This window comes from Pavona decussata, unplaced genomic scaffold, assembly GCF_977016875.1.
Source record: "Pavona decussata unplaced genomic scaffold, jaPavDecu1.1 SCAFFOLD_130, whole genome shotgun sequence".
Taxonomy (NCBI): Eukaryota; Metazoa; Cnidaria; class Anthozoa; order Scleractinia; family Agariciidae; genus Pavona; species Pavona decussata.
Genome location: NW_028145544.1, coordinates 1,021,754 through 1,046,439, shown reverse-complemented (window position 1 = coordinate 1,046,439; position 24,686 = coordinate 1,021,754). Strand labels below are relative to the sequence as shown.

Here is a 24,686-nt window from a genome sequence, read left to right as displayed (position 1 = left end):
GTTGAGTAATGATTGCCTGTATCGGTCTATTGAGCAATTTTCATTTTCATCTTTTGTTTTACGTAAAACAATGTCGAACATTCCAGTCAAAGTATGAATATTTTATTTGGCTTGAATGCGTGTCTGCTTCCTCTTTTGAAATCAATCCAAGCCACTCCTCTCGAAGCCTTATGCGGAATGCATAGTTTCAATTTTTCAGTCTGTGGATAATTTCCAAACTCTGACCATTCAAAGCTAAGGAACAATACTTTGGTTTGGTACTGTTTAGTTTCTTTCGCACTATTTTGCAAACGAAATTTGTTACGTTATTCAGTTTACTTCTTTCGATCCTGGACAGTTTTGCCAGTCAGTTGCTAAAAAAGTTCTTTGTCTGGAAATTTGTTTTACATGATACAGTGGGTTCGAGAAACTTACACGATGCTAAGCAAACAATGATATCCTAATTTGTTCGCCATTATTGTCCTTCTTTCTTCAACAACACCTCAAGGATGCGGCTTGAATGCATTATAGAGAACTTGCGTCACAATGGGTTACATGGAGGGCAGAGGAACAGCACTTACAACTTACTTAGTTGTATTAACCATCATAAACGAACGCAATCCTTGAGAGTATGTCAAATCACTGACCCTAATGTTCACCGGGAGGCATACTTTACGCAATGTAAATATTGACCTTAAAAAACAAACTTATTAAATAAACACTGCTGGCCGTGAGGTCGCTTGAGTGCGTGGAAGACTGGAAATAAGACCGTGAACGAAACAAGTCATGCGCGTCACGGATTAAGAACACAAATATGACGTCATGATGCCAGAAAATTCTTGAAACTGATTATTACATTTAGATCATGTTTCAGATTTTATGACAGTAATATATATTTTTTATATAAAATATATTAAAAATCAGACGATCCCATATATCGTGGGGGAGGAATAAATGCGTGTTCAAAATATTATAAAATAGACGCTGTAAGATATTTTAAACCGACGTTTCGGCAATGCTGCCTTCTTCCAAAGAAACAAAACCGAAACGTCGGTTTAAAATATCTTAAGCGTCTATTTTACAATATTTGAATTCTATCAACTACGCGGCTGCGCAGTATTACAATCTTTATTTAATACACAGGAATAAATGCGTGACGAGACCAAAGAGCGCATGCGTAGGAGGCTATCCGTTTCTCAGCACAGAGCATTTTGTAAGTTAAAAGATCATGTAACTTTCCCTTTGCTACAATTTATTTATTTCTTCGACTTTCAAAAAAGCAGTGGATCAAACTCAGCAGAGCACACGTTTTTCGTTTCAGTTTAGAAATAACCTCTCCGTTTTACAGCGAGGAGAATTTTGCCAGCAAGAGTTGATCATGTAATTATCCCTTTTCCATGACTTCCAGTTATTTCTTTGGCTTTGGAAAAAGGAGTGAATCAATCTTTGTATAGCGTGTGATTCTCTTTTCTCCCATAGAAATAATCACTCAATTTCACAGCAAAGATCTTTTTGTTAGTTAAAAAATCATGTAAAAAATCATTTTCCATAATTTCTTTATTTCTTTGGTTTTCGAAAAAGCTGTGTATCAATCTCTGTAGAGTGGCGGTTTTCTTTTCTAGCATAGAAATAATCGCTCCGTTTCACAGGAAAGAGCGTTTGACCACGGATCATCCTTCTGTGCCGAAGTTATATCGTTTTAGCACGTGCGCATGTTCAAGCCTCAAAACGTACCACATGGAAGAGAAAATCACAACATTGTCATATATATACATGGCTGAATCTCAGTTTAAGTCAGTAAGGTGGAACTGAGGTGCCAACGAAAGGGATCTGTCTCATATGGTCTAGGGGCCGACTTTTCTTTCCCTCACTGTCTTGTCGGGGACATGATATCGGAAAGTATCGCGGAACCATCTCCGGCTGGCATAAGCGAACCGTGGGCCGAAATCTCGTGGTGCATCGTCATGGTACAACGCTCCGGCAAAGCGTCCAGAGGTACCGCTGTCGGCTGTTTTTTTTTTTCTCCCTCTTTTTCAGTCATTTTGTCTTAAACATGCCATGTGGAAGAGACAGTGACTACATTTTAGTAACAGGATGATCACATTGACATTAAGGCTGGCAAGTCGCCCGAAGACATCATAGGGAAAGAAGCGTTTCATCCATGTCCCTTGTCATGTCCATAATTTCTTTATTTCTTTGACGTTCGAAAAAGCAGTGTATCAATCTCTGTAGAGCGTGCATTTTCCTTTTCTGGTAATAGAAATAATCACTCCGTTTCATAGCGAGGAGCATTTTCTCATTCAAAAGATCATGTAATTCATATTACCTTTTTGCATAATTTCTTTATTTCTTTGGCTTTCGAAAAAGCTGTGTATCAATCTCTATATAGTGTGCGCTTTTCTTTTACTGGCATAGAAATAATCACTCCGTTTCACAGGAAAGAGCATTTTATCACTTAAAAGATCATGTAATTTTCCCTTTCCCATATTTTCTTAATTTATGTCATCGGCTTTCGAGAAAGAAGTGTTTCAATTTCTTGAGAGCGTGCGTTTTTATCTGGCATAAACTGATAATCGCTCCGTTTCACAGGGAGAAGCATTTTGTCTGTTAATTAAAAGATCATGCCATTTTCCGTTTTTCATAATTTCTTTATTTCTTTTCAATCCTTACAGTCCTCCGCGTTCCAGGTGATGCTCGCTCTTGGGCAACTCAAAATCAACGAATTCGTACAAATCTGTGTTGAGGAACAAATAACAAGCTCCGCAGTTAAAACACATATCTTTATTGAAGTTTTGCTTACCACTAACTAGTAATGTTTGTTTTTGTAGAACTTAACAATAAATTTACCTATTGCATCTATTAAAATTGTTATTATTAACAATAAATGGGGGAAACTGTTGCTTCTGCATGTTGTTTAACTTGCCTTGAACATAAGAAAATAGTCGTGATTTATATGAGTTTAATTATGGATGTATCTAGATTAAAAGGTTCAGCTTTCAAGGAACGAAGCGTATCCCAAAATTATAATATCCCGGCGAGTATTTTTTTTCCCCTTCTAATTTCCTGACCGCAACCTTCAGAAGAATTTCCAAGGTGACGGATCTTGCGAACAGTCTTAGTGATTATTTGGAATTTTAAATGAATAAGTTCCATCGATACAACACTTGCAGAGACTCACATTGGGACAGCTTAACCCGATCAGTAGCCTAAACTGGAGGCGACTCGACTGAGAGCCCCTTCACAATACAAATGAGATGAGGGTGTCTTTCTGTTTTCTATGCTGTCATTACGAAGCCGGCTGGAAAAAGGCAAAATCTTGAACTTGGATTTGAAGGCGTGAAAGGTGAAATTATTGCTTTCATTGAGTTCCTTGTATGCCTGTGTTTTTCGTCGTTAAACTGTCACCGTGAAATGAGAATTGCGTTTATAATATCATTTGAAATAAGATTTGTAGCCAGCAATCGAACTGCCAGACAGAGAGAAATCTTTAAGTCACCCGGAAGAACTGATTGTAATTATTTTTCAAGAAACGAGATCTGTCCCCATATGATCACACTCCTACCACACTCACACATTATTCTCACTCAATTCGCAAATCGACGAAAAAGGTCTTGTTTTCTTTTCACTTTTTCATAGAAGATAGGGCCCGGAAAGGACATATCCTTTGGAAAAAGTAGTATTTTTACCCGTTTGGTTTGGTTTTTCTACATCTCGAAAATCGCAAAAATAATCAGTAATATGGTAGAAGCCAAGTTTGTTCTACCATGTTCCACTGTCAGTGAGAGCAGTTCAACTAAACTGTTCAAGTTGTGTAATTCAAGTTGTATAATTCCTAAGCTTCTTCTAAGTCTTGGTCTTGCTCTTGGTCTTGTGTATTTCCTGACACAAGCTTCAAAGCCTCCTGCCAAGCTGTTAAACACTACATGAGAATAGAATAAAATAAATCTGTTAGAAACCAGCTTCGTGTACGAGGAGATGTCAGAGTGTTAGTGTGAGGTCCTCCCAACCTTGGACTTTTCTCAAGCTAGCACACACAAATGGATAAGGTGGTTAGTTTCTAAAGAAACTATGGTGCTGCGTCGGTGGGGAGTAGAAACAAATGTTTGGTTTTATCAACAGAGTTCATAACTAAAAGTAAATTGGCCACCGTAAAGAGATTTGAGTGCTGACATTTCGCTCTGACGAAGGGCTAACGCTCGAAATGTCAGCACTTGAATCTCTTTACGGTGGCCAATTTACCTTTAGTCATCAACTTTGTGGATAAACCAAACATTCTTTTCTAACCTACACAAGAAGAGGAGGCCTCTCTTATCTGCTAATACGCAAAAGGTTATCAAACCACGCTGACAATTGCAACGTAAAAACCATCGGCGCTGTCCAACAGGTCTAAAATTCAAGCTAATGATCCACGTCCACTGCGTTTGATATTCAGAACTAAAGAGAACTATAAAGCTGCTTAAAAACTAAGATAAGACGGAAACAAAAGAACTACTTTGAAGTGAGAACAACAGCAGGAAAAAGACCGTTCTTAGTGTCACAGTAATCTAGCTTGGGCAGTTATTTCAACTCTTACTAATAAGGTATGTAGTTCCACCATTTGAGTCTGTGGATGAAGTCCTAATGTGTGACCATTCAAATAAAAGCTACTGAGCAGTACTTTCCTGTGGTGCTGTTTATTATGTTGTACATGATGTTTCTAACTCTTGAGTCTATGGATGAAATCCTAACAGCATGTAAGTGCTCTTGCAAGTTTAGGTCAAGATTAAGCTCTCACCTCTTGGTAATAGGTGATGTGTCTTTCAGAATATTCAGTAAGCAGCTCTCTGAAATCTGTTCTCTTGTTCTTGTGCCATCGTTCAATGTCTGCCTTTAGATCAACATTGGCACATTCCAGCCGGTCATTGCCAGCTTCGGCGAGTTTTGAAAGCTAACACAACAAATATAATAACAAGAGCAACGTTAACAGCTGATTTACTTTAGAGATAAAAGACCCTCGCAGAAATAAACACAACTTTAGTAGTTGGGAAAAGAGCGCCTCAGACAGGGTACGATACCGGTGTAGTGCTCTACCAATAGAGTTCCAAAGTGATGACGTCACAAAAACTAAATTTATGACATTATGGGATTTATTAGTGTATTAGGAAAGAGCAGGATGAAAAATGCCTACTTGCCAAAAATTAGCATCTTATTGCAATTTGGGGGAGAGATATTAGCTCTGTTATGCCCTGATGACTCCATACAAATCCTTCTAATTTTGTCTCAGTTCCAAACGTTAAGAACTGAGACAAAATTAGAAGGATTTGTATGGAGTCATCAGGACATAACAGAGCTAATATCTCGCCTCCAAATTGCAATAAGATTCTGATTTTTGGCAAGTAGGCATTTTTCATCATGCTCTTTCCTAATATACTAACAAATCCCATAATTTCAAAAATTCAAATATTTGTGACGTCACACTTTACAACTCTATACAGCTATACAGCTAACTAAAATCTCATTGGAAATAATGACCTATTTGGTTAGTTCTCTTTGTAGGGTCTTAAGCTTGCTTGGTGAAATTTTCTATACCTCGTTTGACAAGCATATCACTTCTCTTTACAATAACACTGCTTGATCAAAAACACAGGTTATGAGAAAACAGGAAGAGGTCACCAAAGATAAAAAGTCCTGATGTTTAAACAAATTCTCCCAACTAGTGTCATAAGAAATATGTGGAGAAGAGTAAGGAGAATATCCATGTTGATATTGGGGCTTAAACAAGTAAACAAGTCTAAAGATTTTCTTGTTTACCTCTTCTATATTTGAATCAACTCTTTCTCGTTTGTCTTGCTTCGACTGTTCAGTTTCTTTACCAAACCAACGTCCACCACCTGTTCCTTTGTCCAACTGAGGAAAACCAAGACATGATCACAAATAAATAACTCGCCATACAGTGAGACAACTGAATGCTCTTTCAAGTTAGTATTAACAGTACTCAGAATATGCTTTCCCATTTGGCTGGATGGAGCTGCTTAATAACTGCTAGACAGTCACGTGAAATTGCTACACAACTTCAAGAAGACACTTTACTGGACATCCTTGCTAACTAGATCTACATGTGTTCAGTGCACATAGCTCAACAAACTTCAGTTCATGTACTGTGGTCTGATTCCCCATCATTCATAACGACAACACCATGGTTCCTTGTTTTACAAAGGCCGCTTATAGAGTGTGTGCACGACGGCCATGTTGGAGGACCAAAACAATACAATGATTTTCCTTTGGGAAATATATTCTTTTTTTATGCAAACATCTTCTACTGTTTTAGTCCTCCAACATGGCCGCCGTGCACACACTCTATACCAAGACATTCATGAGCTACTTAAAGCAACCAGAAGTTAAACATTCCCTTTGTTGGCTTGTCTCACCAAGGACAGGAAAAACTTTTGTTTTGGTATCTTGTGGCTTCCCATTACTGATGGCATCAAAAAAATTCAAATTTTCTGGCTAGTGGCCATATGTGGCCCACAAACCACAATGCTTCAATTCTCTGTTGACAACATGAAGCATTCAAAACAGAACTTTCTATTATTGAAGGGGTGCCTGAATAAAAGCCCTAAATGACTTTTGATAAATTGCTAGATTCACGTTACAAATTGCCTTGTAATCACTTGTGAACCAAAGGAGAATTTGACCTTACATCCAAGGTCACTTAGGACCCTTCAATTTCTTTTCCTGTCATTATTTTTGATCATTTTTCTTGTCTTCTCATCCTGTTGTATTCACATCAGAAACTGGAATGGATCCCATTTACAGTATTTCTTATTCCCCTCAAGTTGTATACCTGTCCCTCAACTCACTGCAGCTACATTGGACCACAAAATAACAAGTACAAGCAAACTATATTTCCCTTTTACCACATAACTTCCCCTAAATGAAGAGCTATTGGCAGGTTCACGACATAAGAACTTTATTTTGGATGTTGACTGCCATTCAAGTTTTCCTGAGATATGTAACATGGCTCTCTTCCTACCTCTTCTTTTTCAGCCTTTTTTCTTGATAATTCTTCTACAGTCACTTCATATTCCATTTGAATTGTGTCCCGATGTTTAAGGGTGCTCTGCATACAAAAGTGTAAAACACAAATCTGTTAAAAATCTGTAAAATTAATTAACTATAGTCTGAGAGGTCTATCAGCTGAACTTGACATCCATTGGGTCAGAAATCAAGTGCATACCTTAACAGCATCTGTGTAGAGCACATATTCATGTAATGGCTCCATAAATCTAGGATCTTGAGCTTTCAACTAAAGGCAACGAAATTATAATTAATTTAAGTTAAAACACAACAATTTATCAATTCATGATAAGATGTTCCTGTGTGACAAACAAATGTACTTGCAGCTATTGTATTGCACTCAGTGAGTTGTCATAAAATGGAACAAAACGTAAAATTTGAGCATGTGTGACTAATTAGTTACAAGTACATATCTACTGAAAGCAAGCCACATAGTCTTACACATTTTTAAATGTGAAGTTAAAATGTCCATTTTTGTAGCAATGTCATAGCCTGCAATGCAGACATTTTCAGGGGGCATGTAGTGAAAACCGCACCCCCAAGATAGCTATAGCTCTTGCCCAAAATATAACAATTGCAATGCAGGTTAGCAGTGTCATAGCTGGATTGATGAGAGGTGAGGTTAGCCCCAACACATTATAACATTTTCAAAACAGTTCACCAGTTGCCCTTTTATAGTTGGCAGACAATATTTGAGTACAAACCAAAGCACTCTGTAATATTATTTTACTAACGTACCCCTCAAGGACTGACTGAGAACAGGATACAATACTAATTCCTTCTATAATTAGAGTGAATTCTTACCAGTGTTTTAAGAGATGTGCTGTTCTTGTCAAAAGCATTTGCCATAGCATGTAATGGATCTGCTAGTTTGGACTCTGCATCTGCCCATAGGTTAAAAATGGGTATGTACTCTTTGTACACTTCAAGAAGATCTGAGGTGAAAATGAAACAAGTGGAACAACAAAATGAATAAATCAACATTGCATTGTTAGACAATTATTGACTTGTGGGAGGGGAGGGAAGCCTAACGAAAATAAAGTGGTAAATTGGTGGAAGGCTAAAGGCGCCGTTACACATTGAAACTTTTAGCTGAAACTTGCGTGCAACGGAGCTGCGAAACAAGTTTCATGAAGTGGTGTTACACGGTGAAACTCTTGTTTTTTTCACCACTGCGACCGTTGCGAGACATTGCAGAAGTAGAAAAGCGGTTCTACTTTTCGTGAAACGTGTCCTGCAAAGAAAGTTCAAAAAAGTTTCACGAAACCGACCATGTCACACGGAGCAACGCCTGCTGAAACTTGCTTCGCAGCACCATTGCACACAAGTTTCTGCTAAAAGTTTCAACATGTAACCGCGGCTTAAGAAAGAGAGGGTAGGTAGTGGGTTCCAAGGTGGTGGACACAATGTTGTGCAACACTGGCTGCAGTGATTATACCAAAATCCAGGGCCGCCTGCCCATTTGTTCAATTTAATTAGTACATGACTACAGTATGACACTGTAATAGAGCCAAAATATTGTAAAAGTTTGTAAAATTGGTTTTAAAGCTATCAGTGATGATCATCCTCAGTCTTGTGTTATTCATTTTCTATTATGCAGTGAGTTGAAAAACTATAAATATAAGTGCAAAGTGGGCAAGAGCCACTAAGGAAGAGGCCAAAACTGTAAGTGAAGGACAAGGGAAGCTGTCCCTTGTCTGCACCACCTCCACCATCTCAATGGTAACACTGGCAAGACTAAAGTATGAGCTACATGTGAATAGAAGAAAAAACGTATGGACTTTCTCACCAAATCTATCTTTTGCTATTTTGTCAGAAATTGTTTCTATAGCTAGCATCTTTTCTCTGAAATTCTTGGTGTATTCAGCCATTTCCTGAAACTCAGGTTCTCTGGTTTTCAACATCCATGAAGATGCCATGTTCCTCATAGAATCACTCATTCTGCTCATCAAACCAGGGCTTTGTTTCTTGACAGATGTAAGCTCCTGGAGTTAACGATCAAACAAGAAATTGTGTGACAAAAACACAAGGCATCTTTAAAAAAAAGGGACCCCTTGTCATTTAATAAGAAGAGAGTTCCTGTAATGGGGGTCCTATACATTATAAAGGGCATGTTCTAATTATTACAGGATGTAATATGGTAACCGTATTTATTCGATTAACCGCCCTGCAGGGCACTTATTTAATTTTGGGCCCATGAGGGCGGGCACTTATTCGATGGGGCTGCTTATTATTTTCCCAACATTTTCAGCAGGCGAGGACATCTTTAGAAAATAACAAAACAAGGCATAAAAAGTTTATTCACTTCAACAAGACCAAACAAAGTGCGAAAGCTACATAAACAAGCCATAAACAATAATAAAAGTTCACTGACTACTGTATCTAAAACCAATTATTTTGGAACACCTGATGCTCCTCTTACTTCACGCTGGGCTAGTACAGAAAGGTTTTTTGTTGGGCGAGGGTGAGGTGGGCGCTTATTAACCTTGGTGCAGGTCAGAAAACTAACCAGACATTCAACTTTTCTAATGGGCTTAATTTGGCGAGCTAGCTAGTGAGAACACTTACCCATGTTTTGGCAGTGAGGAACACATGAAAATTGTCATTAAAAGACATCACAGGGTGATCTGCTATCCTACTGACAAACTTGTTGAGTGCAATTTGACGTGACTTGAGAAATTCTGTACTAAATCGATCAAAGTGCTTTGAAAATGACTTCTTCTCTGGCAAGGGCTGAAAAATAAATAAAACATTTCTTAAATCATACTAAATGGCCAGTTATAATTTAAGAGGGCCTGATAATAACTACATTGCCAATATTAAGTTTCTCTCATTTGCCATTCCATGTCAATCTTAGGAAGCTTTCCCTTCATCAGGACTTGGCAAGCTACACTACAACAACAGACATGTAGACAGACATACAGACAGACCATTCAAATAATTATTGTAAATGGAATGAACCATTTTGAAGTGCTGGTTCTACAAATTCTTCAATGTGGGACATTCTGTCAATGGTATACACCATTTTAAAGAAAACTTAATAACTGACAAGGCTGTTGCCTAAGAAAATTTCAAGGAGCCCACAAGGCCAACAAAGTCAAGAATTTAACAGCCCAACATGTGAAGTGTTAGGTGCTGCTGCAAAAAATTAGGCGCCCAGAGAACTTTCTTGGGTGTCCAAGGCTACTGGACTCCTGTTATGCAGTAGCCTTGACTGGTATAATTTTAGTGGTCCTCCAAACTGGTGCATTCTGTTTGTGATCAGACTAATCTCCCCATCCAATGTGTGTATACTTACAGGAACAATGTGGGTGGGATAGCTCTCCTCTAGTCTCTGTCTCAACCAAAGAAAGTCTTGGTATCTTCTTCTTACACTATATTCTGGATGATCAAATTGTCCCCTTGTGGTCTAGGATATAACAAACAAAGAAATTGTAACCATCTGTAAAAATTATTAATAAACATCTTTTTTGGTTTACTGGATTGATCACCAGACCTGCGGACAGTGTAAAGCTAACCTTGCCTGAGATAAATATAGGTCTGCTTACGTGACCTGAACTGATCAACTGGCCAATTTGCCCAGATGAGTTTCAACCTGGTATTACATTTACATGTGAACACTGGTATTATACATCCATGTACATCAGTTTAGAAGTCACTTAGTTTGTCTCTCTGATAAAACTGGTAACAACTTATGGCCGCTCATTCCTTCTTTGGAAATGAGCTTGACTTCATATCAATGTTAGCAGTACTGGGAGCAACTGGAAGCAAGCATGGTTTTTTTTTTACCCCAAAAATGGGATAATTCCCATAATACTGCCCCTTCAAAAGATGAAAAGAGACCCAATCTATTGACTTTTAAAATTCTCCAAGGACTCCTTGCATTCCTTTGAAACTGCATCTGGAACATTGCAAAACTCCCAATTCCCAAACCAGACAACTTTAAATTCAATTTTCAGAAGAACAATCACCTTACAGGACTGTCTTTTAGGTAACAGAACTAAGGGCAGAACTTAAAAGGTCATGTTTTAATTCAAGGAAAGAATTTTAACCCACCCACCTTGGTTGTGACATTATAACTGACATATCCTCCAACATGTTTCTCAGGGTCGTCAACAGTCACATGTAGATCCATCACTTGAGGCATGTCATCATATCCACCAATCTTAAAAGACTCCAGAAATGCTGTGTTTTGTTCCACTCCTGATGAGTCTAAATCAATGGTCTTGTCTGCATCTCCTCGTGGGCTCTACGTATACAATTACTTATAATCACTTGGGACCCCTTGTTGTTTAGGACTTTCAAGAAAATATTAAATACCCCCACCCCCTCTCCTAAGAAGGAGTTGGGAATTTTAGGGGGAGGGGGGAGGGTCTCAATGGCCAGAGATATGCACCTCCCCCACAGAAGGTTTAACAAACCTACAAAGCTTAACTGGAATTTCCAGAAGGGCAAACAGTTTGGATGTTCTTTGGACTAATGCAGTGACCCACTCTTCATTTTCCACGATACTGCAGGCCATTGTCTGTAGTTGCTCATTGTTTTTTTTTTTTTTTTTAATTATTATTATTATTAACTAGCAGATTCCACACCATGTAAAAATTAAACTTATTGTCATGCAAGCTCGACATCTTTCATTAAATGGTTAGGAATTGGACTTTATTACTTAACGTAATGGTTCATTACCTTATTTAAATAGGGTTAAATAACAATATATAATTTAAGCTTAATTTTAAATGAATTTTCTAATTTATGAAGCTTTCATAAGCTTAAAGTTTGTAAACTGCTGATATGGTCCAATGTATGTGCTATATAGAATAAGCTCTCCCGATTATTTTTTTTCAGAAGTTAAAATAACTCAAATTTGATCATATGACTAGCCGATCAAAGGTAATTGATAAGGATAAATTTCAGATCAGCGCAGATTCATTGAAGAATATAGGCACAGATCTACAAAGCTAAAGCTGTCAAGGACAACAAACTCGTCCTTCAATGAAACAGAAAATTTCACTTATTTTCTTGTATATGAACTTACATCTGGTAAGATAGCTTCCCCCGTGCAAAGGTCATCGCCATTTGCGTTCTCAAAGGGATTGAAAGCATCGATGTCGTCCGCCATATTGTAAACGACGATCGCAGTGGTGGACTGTTTTCGGCAATATCCGTTGATCGCCGAAGGATTCCGAAGAGTACCCGACACGAACACTCGAACCCCAAGGGAACGTGTTTTCTTTCACTGCAGCGCCATCTTACCTTTCAGATCAGCTGGTGTTGTTGTGGTTTGGTCCTGTGGCGTTTTCCTTTGCGATGTCCGAAGCACAGCTCTTGGTTTTGGGACCAGAAGGAGTTGGGAAGACAGTGATGCTAAAGAGACTTCAAACTCTGACTGCACAGCAGAATTTAGCCCAGGCACAACACAAAGAAGATTTTGGCGAAGCACCTTCGACCATCCCGACAATCGGCGTCAATTTAGTCACTATAACCCACAACAAAAGAAAATACACTTTCAGGGAGCTTGGTGGAGCCATGGGACCGATTTGGAATAACTATTTTGAAGATGCAGGTTTTCTGGTATATGTTATAGACACAGCGAAGCGAACTCAAGTGGCATCGACTTGCATTCAGCTCTTGGAAGTACTGGCTTCAAAGGAAACTTATGATATGCCTGTCCTTTTGATATTTAACAAGATTGATTCACCAGACTGTATGATTATGAGCGAAATAAGTACGTTAATAAGACTTCCAGATATTGTAGCCAATGCTAGACAAGATATTACAGTTTTAGAATGCAGTTTTCGAGAAGGGGCTGGATTGCACGAGATTTTGAAATGGCTACAGGAAACATGCTCTTTGCCTTCTGCTGCAAAATATTAAGAAAACACCTGTTTCAGGTGAATCTTGGTCATACATTACGTTGTTGTTTAAAATGCATGCCTGCAAAGTGGTGATGGCTGGATGTTTACAAAATGTTAAGCAGTGGAAGGGGTGGGGGGGGGGGGGAACCTTTATCTGTTGAAATGCTCCACTACGGGGCATTGTGGATGGTGAAGAGAGCCACCAAACTTTTTTTCCAATTTTTTAGAAAGCTCACCAGAATGGTCAAAATTCCCCATTATTGGGAGGTACATTCTGTAAAGTACCCCACCCCGCTTCAGTCAGATTTTGACAATATATGTCAGTACAAAGAAGACTGAAGTTTGTTTTCCATTTACTACAAGGCCACCTGAAGGGTATAACCCCAGGGGTACAACAATCATATGCATCACTATTATGTTGGCATCCCCCCTCCCTCCCCACTTTCCCAACCTGGGCAATCAATAAAATATTTGGCAAGACCATCATTCCACAATTCCACTAGATAAATGTCTTCAGAAAAGAGAAGGTTGAAAAATCGAAGATAGATCTTTCCCGCTGAAAGTTCGACCTCAAGTGTGTGTCAATATTATAAAGGGATGAGGTTGGAATATTATTCCTGAAAAATTCAACAGTCTTGCTCTCATTGTTGCAAATTCATATTTATTACCTCTCTATATACAATATTTATTACTCTTTAGATATCTAGTACCCAATCCTTGTATTTTTTAGTCAAAATGATTACTGTGAAATTGACTGATGAGCTATAAAAACCCTTTGAAAGTTATTTAGGATAATAATATTCTTATAATTCAGACATAAATTTAAAACTGTGTACACAACCAATGAGCTAGAAAAATAATTATAATAATTATTTACACTAGTCCAGCATACCATTTCAAAAACAAGTATATAAATAATATGCTAAAAGCAGTAGCTACCTTCTGTGTAGTACTGAGTAAAAAATATGTTTTTGAAGCAATTATCAGCTTTGACTGTTCCTATAAAAGTTCTTGAAAATAACCGAATGTAATTTTCACAAAATGAATAAAATAAAAAACCCAATCCTACTTCAACTCAGGCCAACTTTTATCCCTGACCCTTGCCATCACATAAATGAACCCCCCCCCCAGAGGAATGAGATAACCTGAGTACCAAGTTAAGAATTAGACTCAATAAAATATAGCATAATCTAATATTGCTCATTAAAATGACTTAATTACAGCTGTTATATTTAAACAGTGGTTGACAAATATTGGCATTTTTTAAAATACAGTAAGACATTAGTACAACTTGTGTAAACACCAGCCTCAATTTAAGCTTTGGACTGATGTGTTACTCTGTTCTGGCTTTGCTGAATAAATCAGCATTTTTAAGGTTGTGCTTACAGGGGATAATTTCAAACACCGCTGATACAATGAGATGTTACAAATCATTAAAACATTATGCATACAGATGTTAACTAACAGTATGTTTTATTGCTAGTAGCACCTTATTACCACAAAGCTTTGAACTAAAGTGTTGAGTTAAAATTCCACATAAAATTTTAATATGTCACAAGGTGAGGTGGGATTTTTAACACAACAAAGAAGCATAAAAAAGAATTGTGGCTAAAAATAATATTGTCCTGTGTAACTCAGGCAGGGAAACTTGGGTGTCTTAGTGATGAGGAGAAGACAATGATGCCAAGTTGTTGGATTGAAAAGAAAAACATTCTAGACTAAATTAAAACTGGACACTAGCTTTGGGTAGCTAAGTGCATTTCCACTATAAACAAAGCATTTTTTTTATTATTTTTATGTATATATATATAAAAATGTTCAACAGCACAGACTGTACCCGGAAAAAGTCAATTCTAGCTTCACTCCATAAAAACTCTAAAGCCGCTGTTACACGTTGAAACTTTTAGCTGAAACTTGTGTGCAACGGCGCTGCGAAACAAGTTTCAGCAGGCGTTGCACCGTGTAACATGGTCGGTTTCGTAAAACTTTTTCGAACTTCCGTTGCGAGACAAGTTTCACGAAAAGAAGAACCGCTTTCTACTTCTGCAACGGCTCACAACGGTCGCAGTGGTGAAAAAACAAGAGTTTCACCGTGTAACACCACTTCGTGAAACTGGTCTCGTTCGCCGTTGCACACAAGTTTCAGCTAAAAGTTTGAACGTGTAACGGCGGCTTAAAAACAGTCCTACCAAAATCTTTCCACTACAAAAAAGTTAATCAGAAAATATCCAACCCAAAAGAGTCCCCGATTACTTATTCCAAACCCAAGAGGCCTTCATAGCTCTAGGCTGCATGCAGATTTCTCCTTAAGCTCCTTTGAGTGGAGAGGAAATAGACATCCACATGCAGGCTGTGTGCCTCCCCATCACCAAATTATATACCAGGGCCCAGTTGTTCAAAGCCTGATTAAGATAATCATGAGTTAACGTGAACTTTGAGTCCAGTTTAATGACTAAACAAAGATTCTTCCAGAAGAATTTTGCCCCTACTGAGTTTTGATGAAGACTTTTCTTTACCTTTAACTTAAAACTAGCTTTTAAATGCATTTTGAAAGAGCGAGACTTTTAATCAGGGATTAGCATAAATCAGCTTTCAAACAACCGGGCCCTGAATAGTCGCCTCAGCATGAAACATCACCAGCCGGAACTTTTAACCTACAGTTACTGAGGTACCAGTACTTTTAAGATCCATAAATTTACTGCTAGAATACTTTGTACAACTATGACACATTGAATAACATATCTGACACTCGATTCTAGCTGTAACTTAATTTAACTACATTGTATTATGGAAGACTTCCATACATGGACTTTAAAGATTTGTCGGCCACATTGTTCGAGTCTTCTTTTCCACTAATGACTTCGTACCTTTCACTCTTTGGTCGATACAGACAATAATGCTGAACCATGAATAAAACATCAAACAAAATAGAAATTGCACCCAAACCAAACTTTGTGAAGTCTCCAAAAATTGACTTCCAGTCGTCTGCAAAAGCAACATCCATATTAATAATTATTATTATAGTAGTTATTAATAAACGTTCCATTTAAGGAGGGTGCCTCTTTTTGGTACTGCGCATATGTTTGCAGATCTTGGTATGGTCAGAGAACCTCAAATTTTTTAAGGAAGATGCTTACTAATTCAAAGGCAATTTTACAACTTTGTGGGAAAAGGTCTTAAAAAGGGCTATTGAAATCCAAAAAGGAAATTGGGGCAACCACATATTTTTCAGTGATATAATTACGCTTCAGTTTGGAAAAAATGCCATACATAATAACTTATTGTTATAAAACATTTGAAAGCTTTTTAGAATTATTGTTGCTTAAATATCTCTGAAAAATGCGAGGTCACCATCCATTTTCTGTTTGGATTCCAACAGCCTTTACAAAGACTCTGCTTTTCTAACTCTAAGACTTTTCCTCCTGATAAAAAAGTTTCCTCTTTCTTAATCAAATTAAAGCCTTTGCTTGAATCTTGTGGTAAAGTTGTAGCTTTTACAGTTCAAGTCATTTTAGCATTTTGATTGCATAATTGTCACTTTCGTGCAAACTAGAAGCCATGCACTCACCATTGTTATAGGCTAAAAGGAACATCTGTAAAATACTCAGTGATCCCCCAGTGAAATCAAGAAGAATGTTACCAATACTCCAGCCTACTGTACTTTGACGTCGGTAGTTCATCCATGCCTGTAAGAAAGAGTGAGACAGCCACTGATCATGATGTTATAAAATCAAGAACATCTTGGCAGAGTAACTTCCACCTACAAGTGAATGTGACCATTTAATATTGATAGCCCCAATATCAACACAAACATTATCCTTGCTACTCTCCACACATTTTCTTCTGGTTAAAACCACAACATTTTATCTTTGGTGATCACTTTTTTTATTCTCCCTACTTGTTTGGTTGATTACGTAGTGATAACGTAATGAGAAATTGCATGTTCATCTCTATGGGGTTAAAGAGATTGTGCAATGTAGTAGATCTTAAGGCATATGCATGGTATTTCTTAGCACTGAACAGTTTATCAACGACTATTAGAACTGACTTTTGGCATTGATTTTTCATTTGCTTTAGTTTCTAATTTAAATCTGCTGCACGTCACTATTCTAATCAGCAGATACATGTACAACATGCATGACTAAACAAAATGATAAATTATTTTATATAATTAACACATTTAAAGTGTTTTCAACCAATCAATCAACCCATCAATAGGGGAACCAATCAATCAGCTAATCAATCAATCAATCAATCAATCAATCAATCAATCAATCAATCAATCAATCAATCAATCAATCAATCAATCAGTTAATCAACCAATCAACTTATCAATCAGGCAACCAATCAATCAATCAACCCATTAATTGACCAATCAATCAATCAATCCATCCATCCATCCATCAATCAATCAATCAATCAATCAATCAATCAATCAGGCAATCCTCACAGGATCCAATCATAGGGGGAACCAATCAATCAACCAACCAATCAATCAACCCATTAATTGACCAATCAATCAATCAATCAATCAATCAATCCATCCATCCATCCATCCATCAATCAATCAATCAATCAATCAATCAGGCAATCCTGGATCCAATCACTGGATCGATCCCTTGTTTATTTTGTAATACTCAGTCTTTTGATCATTAAGTGATTAGTTATCATAAATTTATAAATTTTGTATTTCATGAATCAAAAGGAAAAATTTAAGAAACAGTCAAAAATATTGTGGAATTTTGATAGATTGAATTATTTTTATAACTAACCTGTGGCATGTACTTGATAAGTGTAACACCAATTTTTATATATGAGAAGTAATACAGATATGTCAACCAGGTGATTTTGTGGCATAATGTCACGACCAATGCCGCTGCTGCAAACAGCCACGTGCAGGACAACAGAATTTTACATACCAATGACACTTTCTGATCTCCACGCTAGTATTAAAGAGAACATAATTATACACAGTCAAGTTTTAGTAATGGTGAATACTGCATAATTGAACATGTAAACCACAAATAGTAATCAAATGCCTTCAACAACATAAAACGTTATTTTTTCTTTGGCTGAGAAAATACTGGAGTAAGCACTGTGTTGGCCCAGCCAAATAGAGCCAGGTTATGTAAATGTTTAAAAAACGAGCAGCAGTGTTTTATCGGGATTTAAAACCACAAGGCACAGCTGAGTGGTTTTAGACCCGATAAAACACATGCTGTCAGTTTTTTTGAACGGCTTCAAAAACATTCCTGGAAAAGCGTGTGTCAAGAGGGTTCATAACAATGATGCTTTTGCAAACGTACGAAATTACAAATTAAACAAGAAAAACATTAAACACCGCATACTAATAAGGAGGAGGTTTAATCGGGTTTTAAAACCACTGCACATGATGTTTTGTCAACTATTTGATAGGTCAATGGGCTTATGAATTATTAATGAGTTTTTGAAGATTCACTAAGATCCCGTTCAGACTAGGTACCTGTTCCCGGTTCTCGGGCACGGGCACTAGTCTGAACAGAGCTTTTTGTCGGTGTCAAGCAAACATCTGGGCACTGTGCCTGGGCACGGGCACTACCTCCAAAGGTAGTACTCGGGCACCGTTCCTGGGCACGGGCACTGATGTGAACAGGATTTTGTCAGTTCCCACATTTTTCCTCATGCCTCAGTTATGATACAGCAAACAAAATGGCGGGCGCTAAATTGACGAAGGAGAACACGATTGCTCCTTGGGCACCAAGGAGTCTGAACAACGTCCTTTTTAGTGCCCGGGCACGGAGCTCTGGCACGGGCACCTAGTCTGAACAGGGCCTAAGTAACCAATAAGAACAATGGTAATTATTTTTTTACCAGGAAATTATTGTAATAATTATTGTAATAGTCATACAAAAGAAACAGTTTTCTGTAACTAAATTTTGGCTCACTTACTTCATAGTATAAACACTGAACGATTGTGATAAACGTGAGAAGGATAGCATGTACTGTAAAAAATACATCATTAGCTCGAACTGGGTTTACTCCTCCAGGATGCTTTGCAAAATATTCATGCTGCAAAGGAAAGAAATAACATTACTGTTAACAAAATGACCAAAAATATAATGAAGGTTGATATGTTCCCTACATGAAAATGAAGTCTTAGGGTGTTGTGAGACCATTCTTTAGCGGACTGGTATTCTTTCACTAGTAAGAGATTACAAAAAGGAAAAGTTTTGGGTGTGGCTGAACCCATCATGCATTATCACATTATTATGTGAAGATATGAATTTATTTTTGAGTGGTAAAAACAATATTCTAACAAGTGCAGTCGTCATTAGTAAATGGGCATGGCAGGAAGCTCTTCTCCCCTCAAAGTTTGGTTTTTCATCCCTTACAAGAGTACAAAATAATCTGTATTTACAGTGCTTGTCTGAGGTCAGGACCACTATCAACTGACTTGTATTGTATTTGGCAAAGTGCTCCATTACTGAAGAGTACAATGTACTTGTCTATATTTATCCCAAGTTTACCCTATTTCTTCTTTAAAGTTTTTTGAGAAAACAGCAGTGGGTAAACAAAGTTTTCCATCCACCCATCCATGGCCAGGTGCAGGTGTTGCGTCCAAACTGACAGTGATTAAAACCAAAGAATTGGAAACTGGGGCTGTTAATGGAACAGCCTTCCTACCAATATTAGAGAAACTGAATCTTTCAGATCAAAACATTTCGTTTTAAAAGTTCTTTTTAAGAAGCTTTTTGACTCTTTCATTATTGTTGAATTATTTTTCTTGTTAATATTTATCTTGATTAGTTATTCATATTATATAGTCTTTGTATATTTTAGGTGTTACTGTTATCTATTATTTTCATGTATTGTTATCACATATTGTACACGTATTATTATTGTAAAGCGTTATTGGTTTCTTAGTAGAAATAACGCTATATAAATAAAGATTATTATTATTATTATTATTATTATTATTATTATTATTATTATTATTAATTAGAGTTAATGCAGCTACAGTAGCACTTAACCATGCTACTGAGTCAGTTTTTCTTAATAATTGTACTCATCAATTAACTAGGAATTGCGGAATTAAAACGAGTATACAATCATTTACCTGTACTGTAGGTATCCAAAACATTCCAATGTTAAACAAGCCATATGCTATAAATCCTGTGATGTTATAGGCAACGAAATCAAAGTTGAGTCCAATTACACTGAAAAACACAAAATCAAAGAACACAAACATTAAAATCCAACCCTAAACATGACAAAAAAACACCTTCGGATGGAGAAAAAGCATACTTTTGAATTTCACATCGGTCATATTCCCAAATATCCAACGTATGGAAAAAGATGGCGGCTGTACATTTTACCACAATACCTTGTGGACCTAACAGTAAACACAGCCAGTAGGCACATGAAAAATATTATTTTATTACCTCTGTCTTCTCCAGTTGAGATAAACCTGCAGGAAAAAAAGAAAAATTAGAACTTTATAAATTGTCTGCATCAAAGACTTTATACAGATGCAAAGACTTTCACACAAATGAGAGAAAAAAAAATTCAGCTGTAAAGTAGCTAAAGACTAAAGGGCTGATTTAGGGACTGAGACCTAATTTCATCCTAACCTTACAGCTATCATATGCAACAACTTTGTTCATAATCTTTCACGCCAAAGGTCACATTCCAATTTTGTCTTTCAGCACAGTCTGTGCCTATAACTGTCATAGTGTTTTGAATATGTTGTACAATCCTTGCCTTCAAGCCTGACACTCTTAGAGAAGAATTTGCAAAACAATTTGAATGTAGTTTAGGCTTGTTGTCAGCCTGCAGCATTCTATTAAGTTTTACCAGCTGAAATTGCCTTAACGAATTCTCACCTATACAGGCAAAAACTAACGATAGAAGAGTCCTACGTTTCGGTGACATCTTGGCGCCATTGTCAAGGGAAACTAAAATTAAATATGCGATTTCAAGAGTAACTGAGAGTTCAGAGTCACTAATTTGCATAAGGTATCTTTGTCTTACTTATGCAAATTAGTGACACTGAACTCTCAGTTACTCTTGAAATCGCATATTTAATTTTAGTTTCCCTTGACAATGGCGCCAAGATGTTGCCGAAACGCAGGACTCTTCTATCCTTAGTTTTTGCCTGTATATGTTGAACTAAATCATTGTTGATTAGAATTCTCACCTGAGGGTAAAATGACACAGACCATGCAACAAAGTAGATCCAGCCAATCACAGCATTGATTATAACTAATGGCATATTGTGTACCACTCTGATCTGAATACTGACATCCAGAAAAAAAAAAGATGAAATAAATCAGACAAACAATATTCGTGATTTACACTCCTAAAATATATCTGCATGAAAGCTCAAGAATACTGTCATTTGATCACAACAAATATGAACACTGGGTTTTACCACGATTGTTTCTAATCTCGCAATCTGATTGGCTAATTTTCTGCTGTCGATAAGAGTCTAGACAATGCTGCTTGCGTCAATCAGTGCGCGGAAATTTTGACAGTTATTGTAAAAAATTTGTTTGACATTGCTATTGTGGTAAAAAGCAAATCGAATGTGGTTTAGCATTGTCTGTACTCTTATCGACAACAATATTCGTCATCACAGTGGTCAAAATCTGTTGTGGACTCACTCAGTTGCGCCTCGTGAGTCCACAACATTTTGACCACTGTGATGACGAATATCGTTGTCGATAAGAGTACAGAAAACGCTAAACCACATTCGATTTGTTAAATGACCACATGAAATGCAATGCCTTAAATTCTTGGAAAATATTATTCATAGTAATCTACTATCAGCAATGAACATGCACAAAATGTAACCCTAACTTTCTTTAACTTTCTTTAACTTTCCAATCACAATTCCAATCACAATTCCAATCACAATTCCAGAACAATCTAATGTTGCTTTCTCAATAAAATGAACAAATTAAGTTACTGTCAATATCACCCATGACATCAAGGTTCTTACAAAGGTACTCAACCGCAACAGGTGTTATTAACAACCACTTAAAGACCTTAATGAGAGCTCAGCACTGAGTAGTTGGGCTAATGATTTATTGGAAGTTACCTTATAATTAAACCTGAAGCTATGATTGGAAAATGAATTATTTGATCAGTCAGAAAGATATTCAGTTAATTAAATCAATTAAAAAGTTAAATCATACTTTTTAGGTCAAATATCCAATGAAAACTCCAGAACTATTATTAAGCTTTCTAGATACATGGAAGTTCAGTTATGGCCTAATAGATATTCCTCCTCAAATTGTGATTGAATATAGTCACTGTGGTTAGTCACTCATTAATATGTATTAATTAATTGATATTTTCAGTCAATTCCATACCTTTCAGTAGTGTCCTCACTAGCGTCATTGCCTTGTATTGAGCATGTTATAGTTGCTTTTCCAACACCAACCCCATGAACCTTCACAGATTTCTTCTCATTGGAATTATGCAACTCCACCTAAAGAGTTGATCAATGCAACCACTTAAATCAGAAGATACCTTGATAGGGTCATAGAGAGTCCTGGTATTGTCTCTTACAACTTGTCGCACTAAATTAGAAGGGACATTATACCAATGATGATGATGATGATGATTATGACAAGGCCCAGTTCAGACGCCGAACTTTTCATGAGCCGAACTTAATTCAAATTAAGGTCGGCCCAAATCAAGAAATTCCCGCCTTTTGATTCAGATGCCGAACTTAATTTACTTGAAGCAAAACCAATCAAAATGTTAGCGTTTTTTACTTTTATTATTTTTTTATCTGAAATACGTTATAATAATTTATGCATTAGGTTCAGCTCATGAAAAGTTCGGCGTCTGAATCAAAGCCATTCCAAAGCCGAAATTCCCGGCTGAGCCAGGCGGGAAGAACGGCTGAGCCGTTCCAAATTGAAACAGCCGTTCTCAATTGATTCAGACACCGAACTTTTCATGTACTTAATTCGAGGTAATAGGTTCGGATCATGAAAAGTTTGGCGTCTGAACCGCGCCTAAGTGGCTTAATGATGATGAACAACAAAAATATAATGTATTAATATATAGTTATACTAATAATTAACTGTCAACCATTGGACGAGAAAGGCACCTTTTCCTGGTGATCTGGCAAGTTTTTTAAGGCTGTTATCATAGGTTAAACCACTATCGTCTACAGTTTAATATTCACCTTCTTTGGCACATCAACTATGGATGGTTTGCTATTGTTGATAAGAATCACCACTGACGTATTTGAAGCTATCTTGTCACTTTTAAAGAAAAAAAAATTCAGTCATAACAGTTACGATCAGCTGTAAGTCCATAAAGCAATGGCAACTAGCTCCTACAACTGATCATTTCCATCTCTCAATAACCATATTTTAATTCTCAAGCCAAAAATTGGCTGCCTATTATTTAAGGATTTAACCAAGAGTTTCATTTGAAGCCACTATGAGAGCTACCTGAAGTAACAGTTGGTAGTTGGATGCATTCATTTAGTCTTGTACTGAGCATCTAAAAGAAAGTCAAGACAAAGTAGGGGGGGGGGGGGGAAACTCCACTGGTATCTGCCTTTTATTTATGAATGAAGCCACTAGGGTACTCCATAAAATAATGAAGACCAAAGACCCCATGGAAATTGATCACAAACTCAAAAATTAAGTATCTGAAACAAGCAGTGGGGTTTGGGGGGGGGGGGGGGGGAAGTGAAGTTTTATTCTTCCTATGACATTTTTTACAAACTGCCTCTCCACCTCTCCCCTCCCCGCCCCTGTCCCCCCCCCCCCCCCCGAAAAAAAAAACGTTTTTTTTTTTTCTGTCACACAGCCAGCCACCAGCCCACCAGCCCACCAGCCCCTAACAAAACTCTTAATATTCTTAGCTGAGTTGTCCAGTTGTACTATAACTTTAATTTGTGTATCAGGTGTCACTGCTGCAGTCGCACAAACATCAATAGGTTTCCTTACCTTACTGACAGATCAAAATGATCATATTTTCCAATCTGAACTTTGGATTCCTCGAGTTCTACATGGACCTTAGGTCTCCCAGCTAAACCAAACAAAACGTTACATTTGATTATAAACGACTATTTCTTTTCATTCTTTTTTCTCTCTAAGACAGTCATGAGTTTGTACAAGGAAAAATCAATCAATGTATAGAGGCATTGTAAAGTCTGTATGGCATTCATAAATTTGATGGTAGTCAGCTTTGGCTCTGCATGGAAAGCGCGCGGTAAGCCGGATTATTCCCATTAACACGACAATACACTATTTTTTAAAACTGAATTCTTTCACGACAAAATTGAGGTTACGAAATAACTAGATTACAGTTTGGCATGTCATTTACAAACTTTAAGGTTGAAGACTATTGATTCCTATAAACAATGGTAGATAGCTATTTTTGATTCAGTCGTCGCGTGTCACAACTTTTTGTACATTTCTGAAATAAACATTTGTACGTTCTCCTATCGCAACAAAACCATATTGAAAATGTTAAATTTACAGGTTTACCTTTCGAAATAATCGAAAACGATCAATTAAAATGAAATTAAGCTTATCACAGTGACAGTATTCGCTCCCTACCTCCAATTCGGCAAAATAGCAAACTCACTAACGCAAAATGAAGCCCTGTTTTTGCCATCTCCGTATTCACGAGACTGTGACCTCCACGAAGCTTGCTCTGTTTGGTCTTTTGATATGCAAATATTGTATCAAAGGGATCAGACAGTTCTATTATACTTTTAAATTATGTTAATTCATCACGAGTCATATCCGCGTGAGTATCACGAGTAGAAACACCACTGCACCA

At 37.2% G+C, this 24,686-nt stretch overlaps 3 protein-coding genes across 3 annotated transcripts; 1 reads left to right on the top strand and 2 right to left on the bottom strand.

Annotated features, from left to right (window-relative positions):
- Positions 1–2,740: 2,740 nt before the first annotated feature.
- Positions 2,741–12,237, bottom strand: LOC146468527 (sorting nexin-7-like). Its single transcript, XM_085124214.1, has 11 exons — positions 12,071–12,237; positions 11,096–11,284; positions 10,334–10,444; positions 9,604–9,768; positions 8,825–9,020; positions 7,840–7,970; positions 7,196–7,264; positions 6,992–7,078; positions 5,770–5,865; positions 4,754–4,906; positions 2,741–3,898 (listed from the first exon to the last, which is right to left on the bottom strand). Exons 1-11 carry the CDS (start codon positions 12,152–12,154, stop codon positions 3,812–3,814), a joined length of 1,368 nt encoding a protein of 455 aa, XP_084980340.1. The 5' UTR covers positions 12,155–12,237; the 3' UTR covers positions 2,741–3,811.
- Positions 12,220–13,923, top strand: LOC146468526 (ADP-ribosylation factor-like protein 16). Its single transcript, XM_085124216.1, has one exon. It carries the CDS (start codon positions 12,343–12,345, stop codon positions 12,907–12,909), a length of 567 nt encoding a protein of 188 aa, XP_084980342.1. The 5' UTR covers positions 12,220–12,342; the 3' UTR covers positions 12,910–13,923.
- On the bottom strand, positions 13,530–24,668 carry LOC146468525 (cystinosin-like). Its single transcript, XM_085124215.1, has 11 exons — positions 24,461–24,668; positions 23,846–23,927; positions 23,071–23,149; positions 22,244–22,362; positions 21,067–21,166; positions 20,312–20,337; positions 19,987–20,086; positions 18,819–18,938; positions 17,663–17,833; positions 16,459–16,576; positions 13,530–15,875 (listed from the first exon to the last, which is right to left on the bottom strand). Exons 1-11 carry the CDS (start codon positions 24,516–24,518, stop codon positions 15,676–15,678), a joined length of 1,173 nt encoding a protein of 390 aa, XP_084980341.1. The 5' UTR covers positions 24,519–24,668; the 3' UTR covers positions 13,530–15,675.
- Between the last annotated feature and the right edge of the window lie 18 nt (positions 24,669–24,686).

What these genes read in the sequence shown, in the direction of transcription:
- LOC146468527 (XM_085124214.1), bottom strand. Translation starts at nt 12,154, where the DNA reads ATGGCGGACGACATCGATGCTTTCAATCCCTTTGAGAACGCAAATGGC. An exon ending in AATAGCAAAAGATAGATTTG is followed by an intron (nt 7,971 to 8,824) that starts GTGAGAAAGTCC and finishes TTTTCACCTCAG; the next exon opens with ATCTTCTTGAAGTGTACAAA. An exon ending in TCTACACAGATGCTGTTAAG is followed by an intron (nt 7,079 to 7,195) that starts GTATGCACTTGA and finishes TTTTGTATGCAG; the next exon opens with AGCACCCTTAAACATCGGGA.
- LOC146468526 (XM_085124216.1), top strand. Translation starts at nt 12,343, where the DNA reads ATGTCCGAAGCACAGCTCTTGGTTTTGGGACCAGAAGGAGTTGGGAAG.
- LOC146468525 (XM_085124215.1), bottom strand. Translation starts at nt 24,518, where the DNA reads ATGGCAAAAACAGGGCTTCATTTTGCGTTAGTGAGTTTGCTATTTTGC. An exon ending in GCTATTTTGCCGAATTGGAG is followed by an intron (nt 23,928 to 24,460) that starts GTAGGGAGCGAA and finishes TGTTTGGTTTAG; the next exon opens with CTGGGAGACCTAAGGTCCAT. An exon ending in TTATCAAGTACATGCCACAG is followed by an intron (nt 16,577 to 17,662) that starts GTTAGTTATAAA and finishes TCTTTCTTACAG; the next exon opens with GCATGGATGAACTACCGACG.